We start from the raw sequence: 17,319 nt of genomic DNA, 5'->3' as shown, positions 1-17,319 counted from the left end.
TGCCGGTGACCCAGAGAGGACTAAGACACCATTTGCAGCTCTGGAGGCTCACAGCCTGGCTGCAAGACAGACAAGTAAAGGAAATAAGAGGTGCTCTGTGCTCAGGGTCCTGTTAGCAGACACAGGGGTGAGCAGCAAGGAGTATCTGCCACCTAGGGGTGCGTGGCGGCGTTTTTTTGTTTGTTTATTTGTTTTGTTTTATTTGAGACAGAGTCTCACTTTGTTGCCCAGGCTAGAGTAAGTGCCGTGGCATCAGCCTAGCTCACAGCAACCTCAGACTCCTGGGCTCAAGCAATCCTACTGCCTCGGCCTCCTGAGTAGCTGGGACTACAGGCATGCACCACCATGCCCGGCTAATTTTTTGTATATATATTTTTAGTTGGTCAATTAATTTCTTTCTATTTTTAGTAGACGGGGTCTCGCTCAGGCTGGTCTCGAACTCCTGACCTTGAGCAGTCCGCCCGCCTAGGCCTCCCAAAATGCTAGGATTACAGGCGTGAGCCACCACGCCCGGCTCGTGGGGGCGTTTTGAGCTTAGGCTGAGGGATAAGAAAGTGGGAGGTGGTCCAGGTGAGAACAACAGGTACAAAAACACAGAAGTGCTACCCACCAGAAGGAAGCCCATCCTAGTGTGCTAGGAAGGTTCTGCTTCTTGATTTGGGCGCTTGCCTCAGAGGTGTGTGCCGTTATGGAAACTCACTGAGCTGTACACTTGTGACTTCATCTACGCACATGCACATCAGTTGTACTTCCATTGCTTAAAAGCAGCCCCCAACATCTTTTGAAAGACAAGACTAGACTGTGGAGCCATACTGTTAGGTTCGGGATCCAGTCCTCCCATCCCAGCTCCAGGACCTTGGGGACTCTATCTCAGAGTTAGCTTCCTCACCTGTAAAAGAGGGATAACAGTACCTGCAGCACAGAGCTGTGCTGAGCCGACAGTTTGAGGTATGTAAAGCATTTAAATAGTGCTTCCTATGTGCTTCTCTTGAAAGTGCCAAATTTCTAATGATTGGCAGTGCCTGGCACAGAGAAGCTCAATATAATTTGTTGAATAGATGAAGGAACAAATTAGAAGTGTGATTTTTTTTTTTTTCTACACCAGAAAGTGGCTTGAACAAGTGCAGGGGTGTGGGTTGGAGTGGAGAACCCCCACTAGAGGCTCCTAGCAGGAGAGCAGGGGCTGCATTCCTGAGCAGAAGCTGAGGCTTCTGTGGGTGGGGAAGGAGAATGGCCAGTGACTTGAGCCCTGTCACTTGGGCCCTATTTGGCGGAGATTAGAGCCCTGGGTCAAGCCTGTGTGCCCCCATCCCCAAACGCACACTAAGGCTCGCCCCAGCAACTGCACAGGCTGCGGAGAGGCTCAGACCAGGAAGGAATAATGAATGCTACACACAGCTTTGTGGCCTCCCTGCACCCCTTCCTCCTATGGCCCTCTCACCCCTCCCCTCTAGTGGTCAAACTCCGCACTTCTCCCCACCCTCAGGGGCCAGGGCAGTTTCGGGAGAGGTGGGAAAACCGGCTCAACAGGGTGGCCAAAGCCTGAACCGGTTAGACAGGGCAGCCCCATCTCCCCCCAGCAAACTTGTCCTTCTCCTGGCCCACAGAACAGAGGCAGAAACCCCACAAAAACAAACCATTTTATTGCATTGTGGGTGGACTGGAGCGGTGGGAAGCTGAGGAGGGGGTGAGGGTGTGGGATGCAGCTGAGGCTCTTCTGGCTCTGGCCGTCCAGGCCAGGGTGGGGCTGGTCATGGGCAGAGAGCTCAGTCTTGGGAGAAGAGGAAGGGAGGAGGCAAAGCATTCCTGTCACCCACTTCATGGCATTAAATAAACACAAAACATCTTTTTTTTCTTTTCTTTTTAATAAAATTAATTCTTTATTACTTTTTTCCTTTCCTCTTCTTGAGGGAGTTAATACAGCTGTACTTTTTTTTTCTTTTGAGACAGAGTCTTGCTCTGTTGCCCGGGCTAGAGTGAGTGCCGTGGTGTCAGCCTGGCTCACAGCAACCTCAGACTCCTGAGCTCAAGCAATCCTCCTGCCTCAGCCTCCCTAGTAGCTGGGACTACAGGCATGCGCCACCATGCCCGGCTACATTTTTCTATATATTTTTAGTTGTCCAGCTAATTTCTTTCTATTTTTAGTAGAGATGGGGTCTCGCCCTTGCTCAGGCTGGTCTTGAACTCCTGAGCTCAGACTATCCTCCCACCTCGGCCTCCCAGAGTACTAGGGTTACAGGCGTGAGCCACAGCGCCTGGCCACAAAGCAACTCTTTACAAAGCAACTCTTTACAGCACAAACTATATGGGGAAGTCCTTCCAGCCCTGGACTTCCACAGAGTGGAAGAGAATCTCTGGAGGACAGGGTTGGGCCTTCTGCTTCTGTCACCACCCCAGGCCCCTTCCCAGTGCCCCAGGGCAGGGGCAGGCAGCTCTGAACAGGAAACAAAACTCCAGTTTCTTCCAAACTCCTCCTGGGCAGGCAGGTCCATCTGTGTACCATACTTCTGGCCCAAGGTTTTTCTGGTCCCCCAGACCCTGAGTTTTCTCAGGACCTGAGCTTAGCTTAGATTCCTCCAAGAGAGGCTAGAGTCCGGGCGTTTGACACAGAGTGGGCCTGGGAAACACGCAGTGGGAGTCTGGTCCTAAAGTTTTCCCCAGCCCAGGCCTCTGCCTTGGCAAGTAGAAAGCAGGGCCATGTGAGAGCTGGCGAGAGACCCAGGCTCAGAGGGGTTGGGTGGTGTGATAATAGACCAGGTGCTCCGTGTCCTCGGCAGTGGAGACGGTGGAGCTGGCGGGGGTGGGCAGTGGCTCGTGGCGGTGTCGGGGGAAGTCTTTTCTCTTGTTCTTGAAGAAGCAGTAACCCAGGATGGCTACCATCACCACGATGCAGGTGGTCAGGAGCACGGCGACGGCCATCTCCACAATGCCTGGAGGAAGAAGGGGCGAAGCGAGAGGCTCCCAGGGCCTGCCTGGTTCTGACACCCACCCCCACTCTGTGGAAGGGACCAAGTCAAATGGATGCCAGGTGTGGAAGGACACAGGCACCCAACTCGGACCTCCGACACATGAGCGACTGAATGGCTCCATCCAGGAGCCCAGGGGGATTCTGCTGGGCCTCAGGACTCAGCTCCAAGTGGCTACCTTTACAGGTGGCTTGGGGGAAGTCCTGGAACTCCGATGGCAGACCTCTGGCATGCACTTTACTAGACTTCCCTCCCTTGCCCGTGGCAGGCATCACTATTTGATTGTGGCACTGTCTCTATGGGCAACCTCAGGATCCTTCTCAACACAGGTGTAGACAGTCACAACCAATCAGGGGGAGTTGATTCCTTGAGCTGATACCTAAACGTCAACCTTGGTAACAGGACAGACCAGGGCTTACCTACACCGGGAATGGGGCTTTCCCGCCGCAGCCCAAACACATCCTTCTCTGCAAAATGATGAGGTAGAGACCAGTCAGCACTAAGGGCTCTGGGACTCAGCTGCTCCCAGTGCCCCAGACCCCCACTGCCATTGTCTCCCACCCTGACTCCAGGCACTCTGAGAAGGGAGGTGTGACCCACCCAGGACTTCTGACAGAGAAGAGTGTGCTAGCTACACCTTTCCCCTCCACACCTCCACCCTGCCATTGCCCCGCTCACTGGAGATGCCACGACAGGACTCAAGACACTGCTGCTCTTCCTCAAAGTTGTTCTTGTTGCCATAGCAGCCACCATAGGTAAATCGGGCACAGCTTTCATTGAAGGGGTTGTAGTACCAGCGCGGGATGCTCTCCTGGCAGAGTCCCGTCTCTGGCAGGTCCACACAGTGCCCTGGGGAGTAAAAAGCAGACCAAGTGGCAAGTGAGTCCCCAGGGCATCCTGCCACCATCTGCCAGGCTCCACACAGCTGCTGCCCACCACCTCCTGACCCGCCTTGTGCTCTGGGCAGCTGTGGCTGAGGGCCTGAGAGGCCCCAGAAACAGCTGGCCCATCTGCAGTGTTGCCAGAAGCAAGGAAGACAAACCCTGGACAATAATCTTAGGCACGGGCTGGGTGTGGTGGCTGACGCCTGTAATCCTAGCACTCTGGGAGGCCCAGGTGGGTGGATTGCTCAAGGTCAGGAGTTCAAAACCAGCCTGAGCAAGAGCAAGACCCCATCTCTATTAAAAATAGAAAGAAATTTGGCTGGGCACAGTGGCTCATGCCTGTAATCCTAGCATTCTGGGAGGCCGAGGCAGGCGGATTGCTTGACGTCAGGAGTTCGAACCAGCCTGAGCAAGAGCGAGACCCCATCTCTACTATACATAGAAAGAAATTAATTAGCCAACTAATATATATAGAAAAAATTAGCCAGGCATGGTGGCGCATGCCTGTAGTCCCAGCTGCTCAAGAGGCTAAGGCAGGAGGATTGCTTGAGCCCAGGAGTTTGAGGTTGCTGTGAGCTAGGCTGACGCCATGGCATTCACTCTAGCCTAGACAACAAAGTGAGACTCTGTCTCAAAAAAAAAAAAAAAAGAAAGAAAGAAATTAATTGGACAACTAAAAATACACAGAAAAAATTAGCCGGGCATGGTGGCACATGCCTGTAGTCCCAGCTACTCGGGAGGCTGAGGCAGTAGGATCATTTGAGCCCAGGAGTTGAGGTTGCTGTGAGCTAGGCTGATGCCATGGCACTCTAGCCCGGGCAACAGAATGAGATTCTGACTCAAAAAATAATAATAATCTTAGGCATGAACGTAAACTACACTGGCTAACAGTCTCGTTTCCTAGGATAGAGTGCAGAGTGCAGTGGCATCATCATAGCTCACTACAACCTCAAACTCCTGGGCTGGAGCGATCCTCCTGCCTCAGCCTCCCGAGTAGCTGGGTACTACAGGTGCACATCATCACGCCTGACTAATTTTTCTATTATTTTTGTAAAGATGGGGTCTTTGTGTCTCACTCTTGCTCAGGCTGGACTTGAACTCCTGGCCTCAAGCAATCCTCCTGCCTCAGCCTCCCAGGGTGCTAGGATTACAGGCGTGAACCACCATATACCCAGCCTCTTTTTCAATCTTCTTTCACCTTTTCTGACTGTGTCAAGGACTCAGTTTTCTACACAGGGAGGTTTACCTTTTTAACAAATAGGATGGGCCTCAGAGTCCAAGCCTTGGCAGGCAACAATATCCAGCTAAAATTTATTAACATTGCTTTACTGTATTTATTTATTTATTTATTTATTTTTTTTTTTTGAGACAGAGTCTCACTTTGTTGTCCAGGCTAGAGTGAGTGCCATGGCGTCAGCCTAGCTCACAGCAACCTCAATCTCCTGGGCTCGAGCGATCCTTCTGCCTCAGCCTCCCGAGTAGCTGGGACTACAGGCATGAGCCACCATGCCCGGCTAATTTTTTATATATATATCAGTTGGCCAATTAATTTCTTTCTATTTATAGTAGAGACGGGGTCTCGCTCTTGCTCAGGCTGGTTTTGAACTCCTGACCTTGAACAATCCGCCCACCTCGGCCTCCCAAGAGCTAGGATTACAGGCGTGAGCCACCGCGCCCGGCCCACTGTATTTATTTTTATCATTATTTTCAATGTATGGCAAGTAATAGTGGCTTCCCATTTATGGTAGTGATGTGAAATTTCCATTTCAATTATTAAGTTTATTTTATTTTATTTATTTTTATTTAAAGTCTGTCTCCCCTGCTAGAGTGCTCTGGCTATAGTGCTGTGGTATCATCATAGCTCACTGCAACCTCAAACTCCTGGGCTCAAGGCATCCTTCTGCCTCACCCTCCCTAGTGGGACTACAGGCATGCACCCCAATCTCAATTATTAAGTTTAAAAAAGTACTTGACTGGCCAGGCATGGTGGCTCACGCCTGTAATCCTAGCACTCTGGGAGGCCGAGGCGGGATGGTTGCTTGAGGTCAGGAGTTCCAGACCAGCCTAAGCAAGAACAAGACCCCATCTCTACTAAAAATAGAAAGAAAGTAACCAGACAACTAAAAAATAGAAAAAAATCAGCCAGGCGTGGTGGCACATGCCTGTAGTCCCAGCTGCTCAGGAGGCTGAGATAGAAGGATTGCTTGAACCCAGCAATTTGAGGTTGCCGTGAGCTAGGCTAACACCACGGCACTCTAGCCCGGGCAACAGAGCGAGACTCTGTCTCAAAACAAAAAAAAAGTACTTGATTAAATAAATAACATCTCGGTGATGGGCATGGCTAAGGTTATGAAGCTGTTCAGAGAATGAGTGATGCTTGGAAAACACAGAGCCACAGAAGACAGCCCAGGAGCCAGCTGAGGAACAGGCCACTCATCTGGAGAACTGGGGAGCCCACCCTGGCTCTTTGTGCCCACAGCCTGGCACACACAGCAGGCCCCACAGGCACTGCTGGATCAAATGAGTGAGGATGGCAGCCCTGACCCAAAGATCTCACCCTTGTCACTGTGGAAATGGATGCTCTGGAGCTCATCAAAGCCACTGGTATCTGCAGAGATGAAAGGTCAGAGGCTCTGCCCAGGGGCACAGGGCAGAGCCATCAGGGCCTCCAAGTCTGCTGCCTACTCCCTCCATCCCCCAGGCCTCACATTTTTCACAGCTGGCCTCATCAGAGGCGTCAGGGCAGTCAGGGGTGTTGTCACACTCCAGGAAACTGTCGATGCAGCAGCCATCATTGCAGTGGAACTGGGTGGAGTGACAGGTGCCAGAGCACACTGGGTCGGGGTGGGACAGAGTGGGGGTGAGGTCAGGCTCAAGCACAGAGCAAGTGCCAAGGGCTCATCATCTACCTCGCTCTCCCTACCCTGACACGGCATCATGACACGGACACGGCCCCCATTCCCTTTCTACCAACCCGAATGCTCCTGCGAGTGGACTGGGCAGATCCCGATAGGAGGATGCTGGGCTGGGATGGGTGGGATGTTTGTGGTTCTTCCATATACTATGGGGGGAGGAATGGGTTGGGCCAAGGCAGGTTGGCCAAGGGATGGATGGGCTGGAGACCTGACAGAGGTGAGGGGAATAGGGAAAAGAGTAAAGCTCACCTGGATGGTGCCTTTCCATGGAGGGGCCTGGGAGAGAGAGAAGAGAGAAGTGAGAGAAAGCATGGCCAGGCTCCAGCAGGGACAAGATGACTGGGGGTACCCATCTCCCTTACCAGGGAAGAGAGACCACCCACCCTGGGGGAAAGCCACCTCTCAAAGGCCCACCTTGCACATCCCGGCAGGCTAGCATACACTCCTCTTCCCGAAGGTAGTTGTTCTTGTTGCCTAAGCAACCTCCATACGTGAAGCTCTTGCACATCTGTTCTGTGGGGTCGTAGTACCAGCGGGGAAAGGAGCCCCGGCAGCGGCCCACCTTGTTGGATGCGAGGCAATAGTCTACAGGAGAAGAGCTTGTAAGGGGGCCTGCGGGGCCTATCTGCAGAGGGGGGGTGGCTCCGGGCACTGCCTCCCCACCTCTCCCTCACCTTCTGTCTGCTTAGCAGACAGCACAATGACAGTGAGGTTGGCCGTGTCCTCCGGCTGATCTGAGTCAGTCACTGTCAGCTGGAACAGGTAGGTGCCTTCCTTGAGTCCCCACAGCTCGACCTGGTCCGGATCTTTCCTCTACACACAGGAGTGGCCATCAGGCTTGGGCACCTGCTGATGCCCTCAGGCCACCCCAGGCCCTCTCAGCCATCCCCGAATACCCTAGGGAGAGCAGAGGGACTTGGCATTAAATGTACCCTCAGCTACTCTCCACCCCATCTGGAACCACCGGCCTGTGGCCCCAGAAAGGGGCTCCAGGAGGCTAAGGGGGTGTCAGGGAGTCAGCCCAGTATCTTACCTCTACCCTGACGTCTGTGTCACCTTGCAGTAGGTGCCAATCTGCATGGTCCACATCCTTCAGCACCAGGGGTTCCTGGGGCTGTACCTTCAAGTCTATGCCTGCCCAGACCTTGGGGATCCGGGACCCTGGGGGAAGGGTGAGGTAAAGTCAACTCTCACTGAATGGACCAGGGGTGAAGTCCGGCCATGTCAGTATGGGCCACACCTAGACCTACTTGAGACTTGGCAGCCTGCGTGGGGTACAAGTGGGAGTTCATGACAAAACCAGCTTATTACTGTCTAGTCACACATTATGTCTCTGGTATACTGAAGACATTTTGATGTTGTGAAACCCTCTTTCTGAAGCAAACTACTGACCAGCATGTGCCATCTGATCTCATTTAGGGAAAAAAACATAGATAGATATTTGAGGGGGTGGGCTTATTCCTATTTTCTACAATAACCAAGTACTTGGGCTAATTGCTTTAAAAAGTTAAAGTAACAATTTTTTAAAAAGCCAAATAAGGAAATGTGTGATTAATACCCATTACCCTTCACTCCACTGTCCAGATTGCTACTGAGAAGCCCAGCTGGACGGAGGCCTTAAGCACAGAGTCCCCAGGGAAACAATGTAGCAAGTCTTGGTGCCCTAGGACGAGTGGCCAGGGGAAGAGGGTGCCTCTGGCACCTCAGGCAGACTCTGTCTCCAGTTATGACGGGTCCGAGGGAACAGCACCCTCCCTTGTCCTGACGGTGCCTGTGCCTGAGACTTCCTCTGTCTCAGGGTCAGGGCTGGCTGGAGAAGGAAGCCAGGCACAAAGCAGGATTCCTACCTGCAGCCGGATGAATGGTGGCTCCCTCAAAAGACATGTCCACATCTAACCTCTGAAACCCATGAATGTGACTGATTTGGAAAAAGAGTCTTTGCAGAAGTAATTAAGCAAAGGATCTCCAGATGAGATCATTGTGGATTAGCTGGTTAGGCCCTAAATCCAATGACAAGTATCCTTCTAAGAAACAGGAGAGGAGGCCGGGTGCAGTGGCTCACACTTGTCATCCCCAGCACTATAGGAGGCCTAGGTGAGAGGATCACTTGAGCTCAGAGTTCAAGACCAGCCTGAGCAAGAGCGAGACCCCTGTTTCTACTAAAAAAACAAACAAACAAAAAAAAAAAAACAGAGAGAGAGAAAATTAACTGGGCGTGGTGGCATGCACCTGTAGTCCCAGCTACTTGGGAGGCTGAGGCAAGAGGATCCCGTGAGCCAAGGAGTTTGAGGTTGCTGTGAGCTAGGCTAACACCACTGCACTCTAGCCTGAGTGACAGAGACAGAGTAAGACTGTCTCCAAAAAAAAAAAAAAAAAAGAGGAAAAAAGAAACAGAAGAGGAGAAGGAAGAAGACAGAATGAAAGACAGATGAGAAGGCCATGTGAAGACAGAGGCAGATAATGGAGTAACACAGCCACAAGCCAAGGGACACCTGGAGCCACTAGAAGCTGGAAGAGACCAGGAAGAATTTTCCCTCAGAGTCTTCAGAGGGAGCATGTCATGTTCCTCTGGACACCTTGATTTTGGACTTCTGGCCTACAGAACCGTGAGAGAATAAATTCCCATTGTTTTAAGCCAACCGATTTGCAGTAATTTGTTGCAGTAGCAACTGCAGTGAATACACTGCCCTTAAGGGGAGTACAGCCCAGGTGGGCAGATTAACAGGCAACAACATGAAGCAACATAGGGAGATAAGAGCCAACAACATAAAGCAACATGTGTACAAGATAAGGAAAGCGACATTCAGAGAAGGGAGCCACGGCAGACTAGGGGAATATGGGGAGGCTTTCTGGAGAAGGGTTTTTTGATTGTTTTTGTTTTTATTTGTTTGATTATGAGGAAGAATGTGGGGTGTTGTTGATGATAACAGAAAACATGAGAAACCAAAGCAAGGAATTAGGAATTTGCAAGGCTAGTTAGGTAGAGAGAGTAAGGAGACCAGCTTGCGTGGGGCAGACCTCAAAGCACCCTGGATACCAGGCCAGGGGACCTGGACACAGCAGGAGTGACATTCAAATATTAAACAACAGGTGGTGCAGGAAGGGAACAGACACTGGCCATGAGCAGCCGAGATTCCTGGAGGGCCTGGCTGCACCAGACATTGAACTCCTAGACACGTGATGGAGATCCAAGAGTCCTAGGGGAGGGGCCCAGGGCCTGGGCAGCAAGGGCACGCCTGAGCTCGGCCAGCAGCTGTCTTCCCATCTATTTATGTGTGGGAGGGAGGAGGCTGGCGGGTGGACCAGTGCAGCAGTTCAGGACAGACGTGACAGAAGCGGCCTGAATCCCGGGGAAGCCAAGGGAATGAAAAGCAGGATATGAGTAAGATACAATGCCGGCCAGACACTTCAGGCTCCCCCTGCCAGGCTCTGGGAACCGGGGAGCAACTGCCAGTCTCCGGGAACTCAGCGCACAGGCATGCAGGAAACCAGATTTAGAGGGAACACGTGAATTCAGTCACAGAGAAGTGGAATTTCAGGGAGGGAGGGAAGGCCGTCAAGACCAGCAGGCAGTGGGAGATGGGCATGGGAGCTCCAGAGAGGCCGAGGTTGGAGACCAATCAGGAAGCATATTGTTAACCAAAGATGCCACTCCGTGAGTGTATGCTGCACAGTGTGCTAGATACTTTCCCTTTATCATCTATTCCAGGGTTGGCAAACTGTGGCCTGCAGGCCAAATCCAGCCCACCATCACTTATATTATTTTTTTTTTTTCTTGAGACAGAGTCTCACTCTGTTGCCCTGGCTAGAGTGCCATGGCATCAGCCTAGCTCACAGCAACCTCAAACTCCTGGGCTCAAGCAATCCTTCTGCCTCAGCCTCCCGAGTAGCTGGGACTACAGGCATGTGCCACCATGCCCAGCTAATTTTTTCTATATATTTTTAGTTGGTCAATTAATTTCTTTCTATTTTTAGTAGAGACAGGGTCTCACTCTTGCTCAGGCTGGTCTCAAACTCCTGAGATCAAAGGATCTGCCTACCTTGGCCTCCCAGAGTGCTAGGATTATAGGCATGAGCCACTGTGTCTGGCCTTATTACTTATTTTTTATTTTGTTTAGAGATAGCCTCTCACTCTTCACCCAGGCTAGAGTGCAATGGCATAATCATAGCCCACTATAGCCTCAGACTCCTGGGTTCAAGCAATCCTCCCAAGTAGCTGAGACTACAGGTGCATGCCACCATGCCTAGCTAATTTTTTAATCTCTTTTTAGAGATGGAAGTCTCACTATGTTGCTCAGGCTAGTCATAAACTGGCCTCAAGTGATCCTCCCACCTCGGCCTCCTCAAAATGCTGGATTACAAGGTATGAGCCACCACGCCCAGCCATATTGTTTTTAAATAGATGAAAAAAACCAAAAGGAGAATAATCTTTTGTGACATGTGAAAAGTACAAGAAATTCAAATTTGTGCTCATAAATTGAAACACAGCCTTGCCTATTTGTTTACATATTGTGCACGGCTGCTTCTGTGTCACAACCGCAGAGTTGAGTAGCTACAACAGTGACTTACGGGCCGGGCGCTGTGGCTCACGCCTGTAATCCTAGCTCTTGGGAGGCCGAGGCGGGCGGATTGCTCAAGGTCAGGAGTTCAAAACCAGCCTGAGCAAGAGCGAGACCCCGTCTCTACTATAAATAGAAAGAAATTAATTGGCCAACTGATATATATATAAAAAAAAATTAGCCGGGCATGGTGGCACATGCCTGTAGTCCCAGCTACTCGGGAGGCTGAGGCAGAAGGATCACTCAAGCCCAGGAGTTTGAGGTTGCTGTGAGCTAGGCTGACGCCACGGCACTCACTCTAGCCTGGACAACAAAGTGAGACTCTGTCTCAAAAAAAAAAAAAAAAAAAAAAAAAACAGTGACTTACGGTCCACAAAGCCTAACATACTTGCCATTTAGACCACTACAGAAAAAGTTTGTTGACCCCGGTCTCTATCATCGACCTTCATAACGACCCTGCCACACCTACATTCTCACCCTCTTTTCAGATGAGACAGTTGACAGCACAAAGGTTCAACGACTTGCCCAGCGTCGTCGCTCAGTTTCTAAATGGCAGAGCTGGGATTTGCCAGGTCTGTTTGACTCCACAGCTCACGCTCTCTCTAAAATGTTATCCTGACCATCCGCCTGCTTAGAGGTGTGATTCTGATTACTTTTATTTTATTTTATTTTTTTGAGACAGAGTCTCGCTTTGTTGCCCAGGCTAGAGTGAGTGCCGTGGCGTCAGCTTAGCTCGCAGCAACCTCAAACTCCTGGGCTCAAGCAATCCTGCTGCCTCAGCTTCCCAAGTAGCTGGGACTACAGGCATGTGCCACCATGCCTGGATAATTTTTTCTATATATATTAGTTGGCCAATTAATTTTCTTTCTATTTATAGTAGAGATGGGGTCTCGCTCTTGCTCAGGCTGGTTTCAAACTCTTGACCTTGAGCAATCTGCCCGCCTCAGTGTCCCAAGTGCTAGGATTACAGGCGTGAGCCACCGCACCTGGCCCTGATTACTTTTATAATCTTGAGTTTTTGTTTTTTCAGTTTAAGTAACACATATACATGATATAAAATTCAAAAGGCACAAAAGGTCAGTGAAAATTTAGTCCCCTCTTCTCCTTAACTCTATGGGTTCCTCACCCAAAGGCATCCTCTTTTATGCGCGCACGCATGTGTGTCTGTGTGTGTGTGTGAGAGAGAGAGAGAGAGAGAGAGAATATGGAGATAGCATTTGAATTCACAAGCATGCAAGTTATTCATCTTGTTTTTACTTTAATATATACTGAACAATCATTCCATAGCAACACAAAAAGTTTCCTATTTTTGTTATTATGGTATAGTATTCATTGTATGAATGTACCACAATTTATAATTTATTTAACCAGTCCCTTCCAGCTTCCTGATTTAGAGTCTCTTTCTTCCTTTCTCTCTCCCTCTCTCTCTACTAAGAACTAAACCATGCTGCCGTAGGGTTTATTATTACTATAATGAAACAGCATCACAGTATTCAATTATTGGATGTGTTGACAGACATTGAGATTGTTTCCAATTCTTCGTTACTGTAAACAATCCTACAGTGAATAATTGGCTGGTAAGTTGTTTTACACATGTCTAAGTACAGCCACAAGAGGAATTCCTACAAGTAGAATTGTGTCAAGATGAATTCCTACAAGGGGACTTGTTATGCACAACTACAGTTTTGATAGATATTGCCAAACCATCCTCCGGAGACTCTACAGAGGGTATTCCAAGTGTAAGAGTGCAAAGGAAGTAGAGAAGAGAAAGAGCTAAGAACAGCTGGGATGGGGCTGAGTCACGGGGATCCCTCCTTGATGAGGCAGAGAAGGCAGAGCCAATGGGGGACTCACAGAGGTGGTCACAAATATGAGAAGACCAAGACACACTCTGACAGCAAAAGGGACACGAGGGGAGAGATTTAACAGAGAAACATGTCAAATGGTGCAGAGGCCTACAATGATGAAAAAAAAGGGAAACTGGATTCAGGGATGTGGGGGAAGTAAGACAGGGAGAACAAGGATGGAAAGTGGCTGTCTAGAAGCAACTCCCCAGCCCAGGGCTAGGCTGGCAACCAGGAGAGGACCCTGAGAGACAAAGCCAAGGGGCTAGCAAGCTGGGGGAAGATGTTCCTACCTCCCTGAATTTTGCAGAAAATAATCAGCTGTTGGAAAAGGGGAAAGAGGACAGAGAGATAGAGGGAGCCCCACTGGGCCCCCAGGGTGGAAGCAGCAGGCAGAGTGATAATTAGATCTTGGGCTGAATCTCAGCCCCACATAACTCTGTCCTCTCCAAGCCCCAGCCCCCAGGACCAAGGGCAGGTGCCCAGCCCTACCACTCCCTTCCTCTCATCCCCAAGAGAGCAAAGGGCTAGAGTGGCAATAAACCAGCCCTCCCCCAGCTGTCAGGCCTCAGGACATCTCCACCTTCTAAGACTCCACCTCCTAAGCCACTCCTCCATAGGAGGAGGAGGAGGGCAAGAGAAGGAGAGAAGAGGAAGAGCCAGCTTGCGAGGTCCCTTGCTGCAGGAATCTGGCCTGGCCTGGCCAGGCCACACGCAGAAAAAGGGGAACAAACAAACCCACCCTGAGGAGGATGTCTCTATCCAATAGAAGAACGAAAGGTTTAGAATTAAAGAGCACCCACGCCACCTTGCCTGCCTTATCCATCTGGCCTCTAGGAGGCCCTTAATGGCTTTACCCTGTCCTTACCCATCTCCAATCTCTCCAGGTAGACTGAGCTGAGAATAGGCCCCTTGACACCCACAGAGCTTTCCCTACTTCCCAAAGTATCCCAGCACCCTAGGAATGGCCTGGAGCTCACGTTCAGTCCAAGCCCTACCTAGCTCCCTAAATGCCCCAGGAAATCCCCACTCCACCCTAACTTGTGCCACGCAGGTCAGTCCTGGGGGTTTCCAGATGAGGAAGGCTGGTCCCAAGACCATGTGGCCCCAGTCCAGCTCAGCTCCTGACCAGACTTCAGGCTCTGGCCCTGGAGTAGGACTCCCATGGGGCCTCTGTCAGTGCAGGAATGGCACAGGCAGCTCAGGTCAATAGGAGTCATCACCACCTACACTTTCTGCTACTTCCTTGTGGAACAGGCTCTATCCCTGTTCCAGTGGGACTCGGTGGCCCATCCTGGCCCACAGATGTGCCCCCTTCCTCCAGAATCGTCATCTCACCTCTCCTCAGAGACCCAAGAGAGCTACTGTAAGGACAGGGAGAAGAGAGGGCCCGTAGCCTGACAGAGAGACTAGCCCAGGAAAGGGCTGGAGAGGAAAGCCCTTTCTCCACTTTCCAGAAATGGAGACCACCCCAGACTTGGCCCCAGCCCAGTCCTGGCCCCTGGACTCCCTCATCTTGGGTTCTGTTGTCCACTGAATTGTCCTAGGTCAGAGATGGGTTTCTACCAGAAAAGCAGTCTTGTGTGCAAAACAGCACAAGACTTTTGGAGGTCCCCCCTCTGGGGTGTCTCCCAGGCCTACCACTTATGGGCAGTGTTATCCTGCGCAAATTATTTAACATGAGAGTCTGTTTCCTAATCTAAAAAATGGGATAACTACTAACAGCACCATTTTTGGAGATTGACGTCATGAGACCTAAGTGAGAGCATGTGTGGCACAGCACTCAGTAAACTGTAGATTGCAAACAGATGTTATCAGTGTGACCCGCCCCTGCCCTGGAGCCCCACCTAGCCAGAACTGCAGTAGAGAGAATGGGGAAGGAACCCTGGATTGACCCTGATCCCAGCTGACTGTTCAGACCCAGGACGAAAGAGGAGGAGCCCTGGCCCCTACTTTGCTCTCATCCCTGGAAGTAAACAAGGCTTGGCTACCAGAACCTAAGCAGGGAGAGCCCTGTCTGGCTCACATGCACAGGCGCACACACCTGCCTAGACAGCTGACATCCCTTCCCTACCAGGTATACATAACAACAGGCTGACTCACCCAGCAACTCTCCTCACCCTGCACCCCAGAGCCTCTAGGGTACTGTGCCCACAACACAGCCCCTCTCCGTTTGGGTCAAGCGCAGACTGGGCTTGTCCTTTAGTCTCTGGGGTCTGACAGTTTTCCCGGACCACCAAAAAAGGTCAATCTGTTCCCAGGGCATAGAGAGATGCTAACCAGTCCCAAGTTCAGCCAATGAAGGAGACTGTGGTCGAGCTACTTGACAGGACCTCAAGGTGCCCAGGACAGTGCATGGCCAGGGTGCCTTTCTAGTGGCCAGGCTTCATCCAGACAGCTCGCTCGCTCTCTCAGCCTGTCGGTGCCGGGGGTCGGGGATCCTGGGGGCTGCCTCCTCTGTCCAGTACACACAGCCCGGAGCAGCAGGCCTCCGGCGTGAGCACCGGCTCATCACCTCCAACCACCCTGAATCCAGGAGCCAGAGTCTTGGCTCTAGGATGTCACCCATTTCCACTCACGTCCCCACTCCTTTCTGTACTGTTTATACTGCCTACTTTTAAGGAGGACTTGGGGTAGAAGTGGACTCTCCTCTTTAACTCCTTTCTGATGCTCACCTCCCCCAGGACCCCGTCACTAGCCCCTTTTCTGAGTTTCTCCAAATCCATCCATCCGCGCACTCTCCTCCTTACCCCCAAAGCCTTGGGTGCGCAGATCGCGGTAGGAGCGATAAACATCCCGAGTGAGGTAGTTGATGAAGCCTTTCTTGTGCGCGAACTTGCACACGAAGTTCTGCTCGTAGAGGCAGTTCATGAGGAAGCAGGCGGCGATGGCGTCCTCCCCGTGGTCGGGCTGTAGCTCTACCAGCGCCAGGTTGCAATTCGGGGTGGCGCAGCAGGCGCGCACGCAGTCCCAGCTACGACGCACCTTGGGGGACTCCAGGAAGGTGGCCCCGTTGCTGACCGAGGCCGTGGTGTCCAGCACGAAGCCAGGCACCCCGGCGGTAAAGCGCTCCAGGCAGGCGGCTCCCGCGGGCAGCCCGGGGGGCTCCGGGGGCGGCCCGGCTTCGGAGCCCTGGAGGCCGAGCGCACACAAGAGCCACACGGCGAAAGCAAGGAGGCGGGCCAGGACGGGACAGGCCATCGTCCTCCCACGGGCCGTCGCTCTCCTCCCCACGAGGGTCACCTTCACAGTGCGGGCCTCTGGGTTCTGGAGGTGCTTGAGACCTGAGAGGGGAGGGAAGAGGAGGAGGCGCACCTGATCAGCCGGGCGGACTTTGAAGAAGGCGCGTCGGCCGGGAGGAAGTGGGGGGTGGAGGGAGCACAGGGCCCCCGGAGTGAAGTGCGGGACGCGGGCGGGGCCCTCCCGCGCACACTCCGGTGACCCGGCCGCCAGACGGACGGACGGACCGCTGAGGAGCTCACGTACCCGTACACACGCACGAGCGCAGAACAAAGGGCCAAACATGCTACCAGCCCGCCGCGCCTCCGCCTCGGCCTCACACTCTGGGGCCCGGGTTACCTGCGCAGGTGAGTGGGGTGGGGCCCGGCCTGCTGAGGTTCCGGTCCCGGCTTCCTGCGCGGCCTGGGGCGCAGCTTCCGCCCCGGTGCTCTGTGCGCCGGGGATCTGCCACTTCCTTCGCCTAGTTTCTGGTGAAACTGAGTCAGTGCGGTCGGGGCGGGACACACATTAACCCCTGCGCCGCCGGCCCCGCCCACGCCCGGTGCGCCTCGGCCGGTCCTCCCCGGCGCGGCTGCCCGCCCTGCGGTCCCTGGCCCCGCCCGCAGTCTGGTCCCCCGAGGGGCTCGCGGGCTCCGCCGGTCTGGCTTCGCGAATGGGCCCCGCGCCCCCTTAGTGCCTCGGGGATCCCGGAAGCCAGGGCACGGCCGGGACGCTGCAGCGAAGTTGGGCGAGCGAGGGTCCGGCGCTCCGGGGCGGCTGCCTCCGGCCTCCCTTTCCGGTGGAGGCCAGCATTCCCAGCCCCAGGCCTGAGGCGCTTGGGAAGCGCAGAGGAAGGAGAAATGCGGGAAAGCCGCATGCAAATGATCTCGACCTCGGTTGTCGATCTCCCCTCGGGGAAAACACTTCTTTCC

At 52.6% G+C, this 17,319-nt stretch overlaps 4 protein-coding genes across 11 annotated transcripts in view; 3 read left to right on the top strand and 1 right to left on the bottom strand.

Moving 5' to 3' along the window:
- Positions 1-17,319, top strand: part of CCDC32 (coiled-coil domain containing 32) — a 375,634-nt gene that overhangs the window by 110,835 nt on the left and 247,480 nt on the right. The gene's annotated exons all lie outside the window — the stretch shown is intronic.
- Positions 1-17,319, top strand: part of RMDN3 (regulator of microtubule dynamics 3) — a 230,910-nt gene that overhangs the window by 110,835 nt on the left and 102,756 nt on the right. The window lies entirely within an intron of this gene.
- On the bottom strand, positions 1,927-17,015 carry SPINT1 (serine peptidase inhibitor, Kunitz type 1). Of its 7 annotated transcripts, none has more exons than XM_012766439.3 (11): positions 16,748-17,010; positions 15,919-16,452; positions 7,799-7,926; positions 7,440-7,578; positions 7,180-7,350; positions 7,015-7,041; positions 6,559-6,684; positions 6,408-6,458; positions 3,645-3,815; positions 3,386-3,433; positions 1,927-2,930 (listed from the first exon to the last, which is right to left on the bottom strand). In XM_012766439.3, exons 2-11 carry the CDS (start codon positions 16,367-16,369, stop codon positions 2,725-2,727), a joined length of 1,518 nt encoding a protein of 505 aa, XP_012621893.1. In that variant the 5' UTR covers positions 16,370-16,452; positions 16,748-17,010; the 3' UTR covers positions 1,927-2,724. The 7 variants fall into 7 exon arrangements, with proteins under 7 accessions (XP_012621893.1, XP_012621892.1, XP_075860365.1 ...); XM_012766438.3 differs by lacking the exon at positions 16,748-17,010 and adding an exon at positions 16,655-16,744; XM_076004250.1 differs by lacking the exon at positions 6,559-6,684 and having other exon boundaries at positions 16,748-17,015.
- PPP1R14D (protein phosphatase 1 regulatory inhibitor subunit 14D) overlaps positions 16,666-17,319 on the top strand; it is a 30,197-nt gene continuing 29,543 nt past the window's right edge. For both annotated transcript variants that reach the window (XM_076004252.1, XM_076004251.1), the window contains exon 1: positions 16,666-16,755. The gene's annotated coding sequence lies outside the window, so the exon portion shown is untranslated. The remainder of the gene's footprint in view (positions 16,756-17,319) is intronic.

The sequence above is a fragment of the Microcebus murinus genome, chromosome 6 (genome assembly GCF_040939455.1).
Source record: "Microcebus murinus isolate Inina chromosome 6, M.murinus_Inina_mat1.0, whole genome shotgun sequence".
Taxonomy (NCBI): Eukaryota; Metazoa; Chordata; class Mammalia; order Primates; family Cheirogaleidae; genus Microcebus; species Microcebus murinus.
Note: the sequence above shows the minus strand (reverse complement) of the source record. Positions and strands in the feature narration are given on the sequence as shown.

Excerpts from the sequence above, each read along its gene's own strand:
- SPINT1 (XM_012766439.3), bottom strand. The coding sequence starts at position 16,369 with ATGGCCTGTCCCGTCCTGGCCCGCCTCCTTGCTTTCGCCGTGTGGCTC. Across the intron at positions 6,459-6,558 it reads TGAGGCCAGCTGTGAAAAAT|ATACCAGTGGCTTTGATGAG; the intron begins GTGAGGCCTGGG and ends TCATCTCTGCAG. Across the intron at positions 2,931-3,385 it reads AAGCCCCATTCCCGGTGTAG|GCATTGTGGAGATGGCCGTC; the intron begins GTAAGCCCTGGT and ends TTCTTCCTCCAG.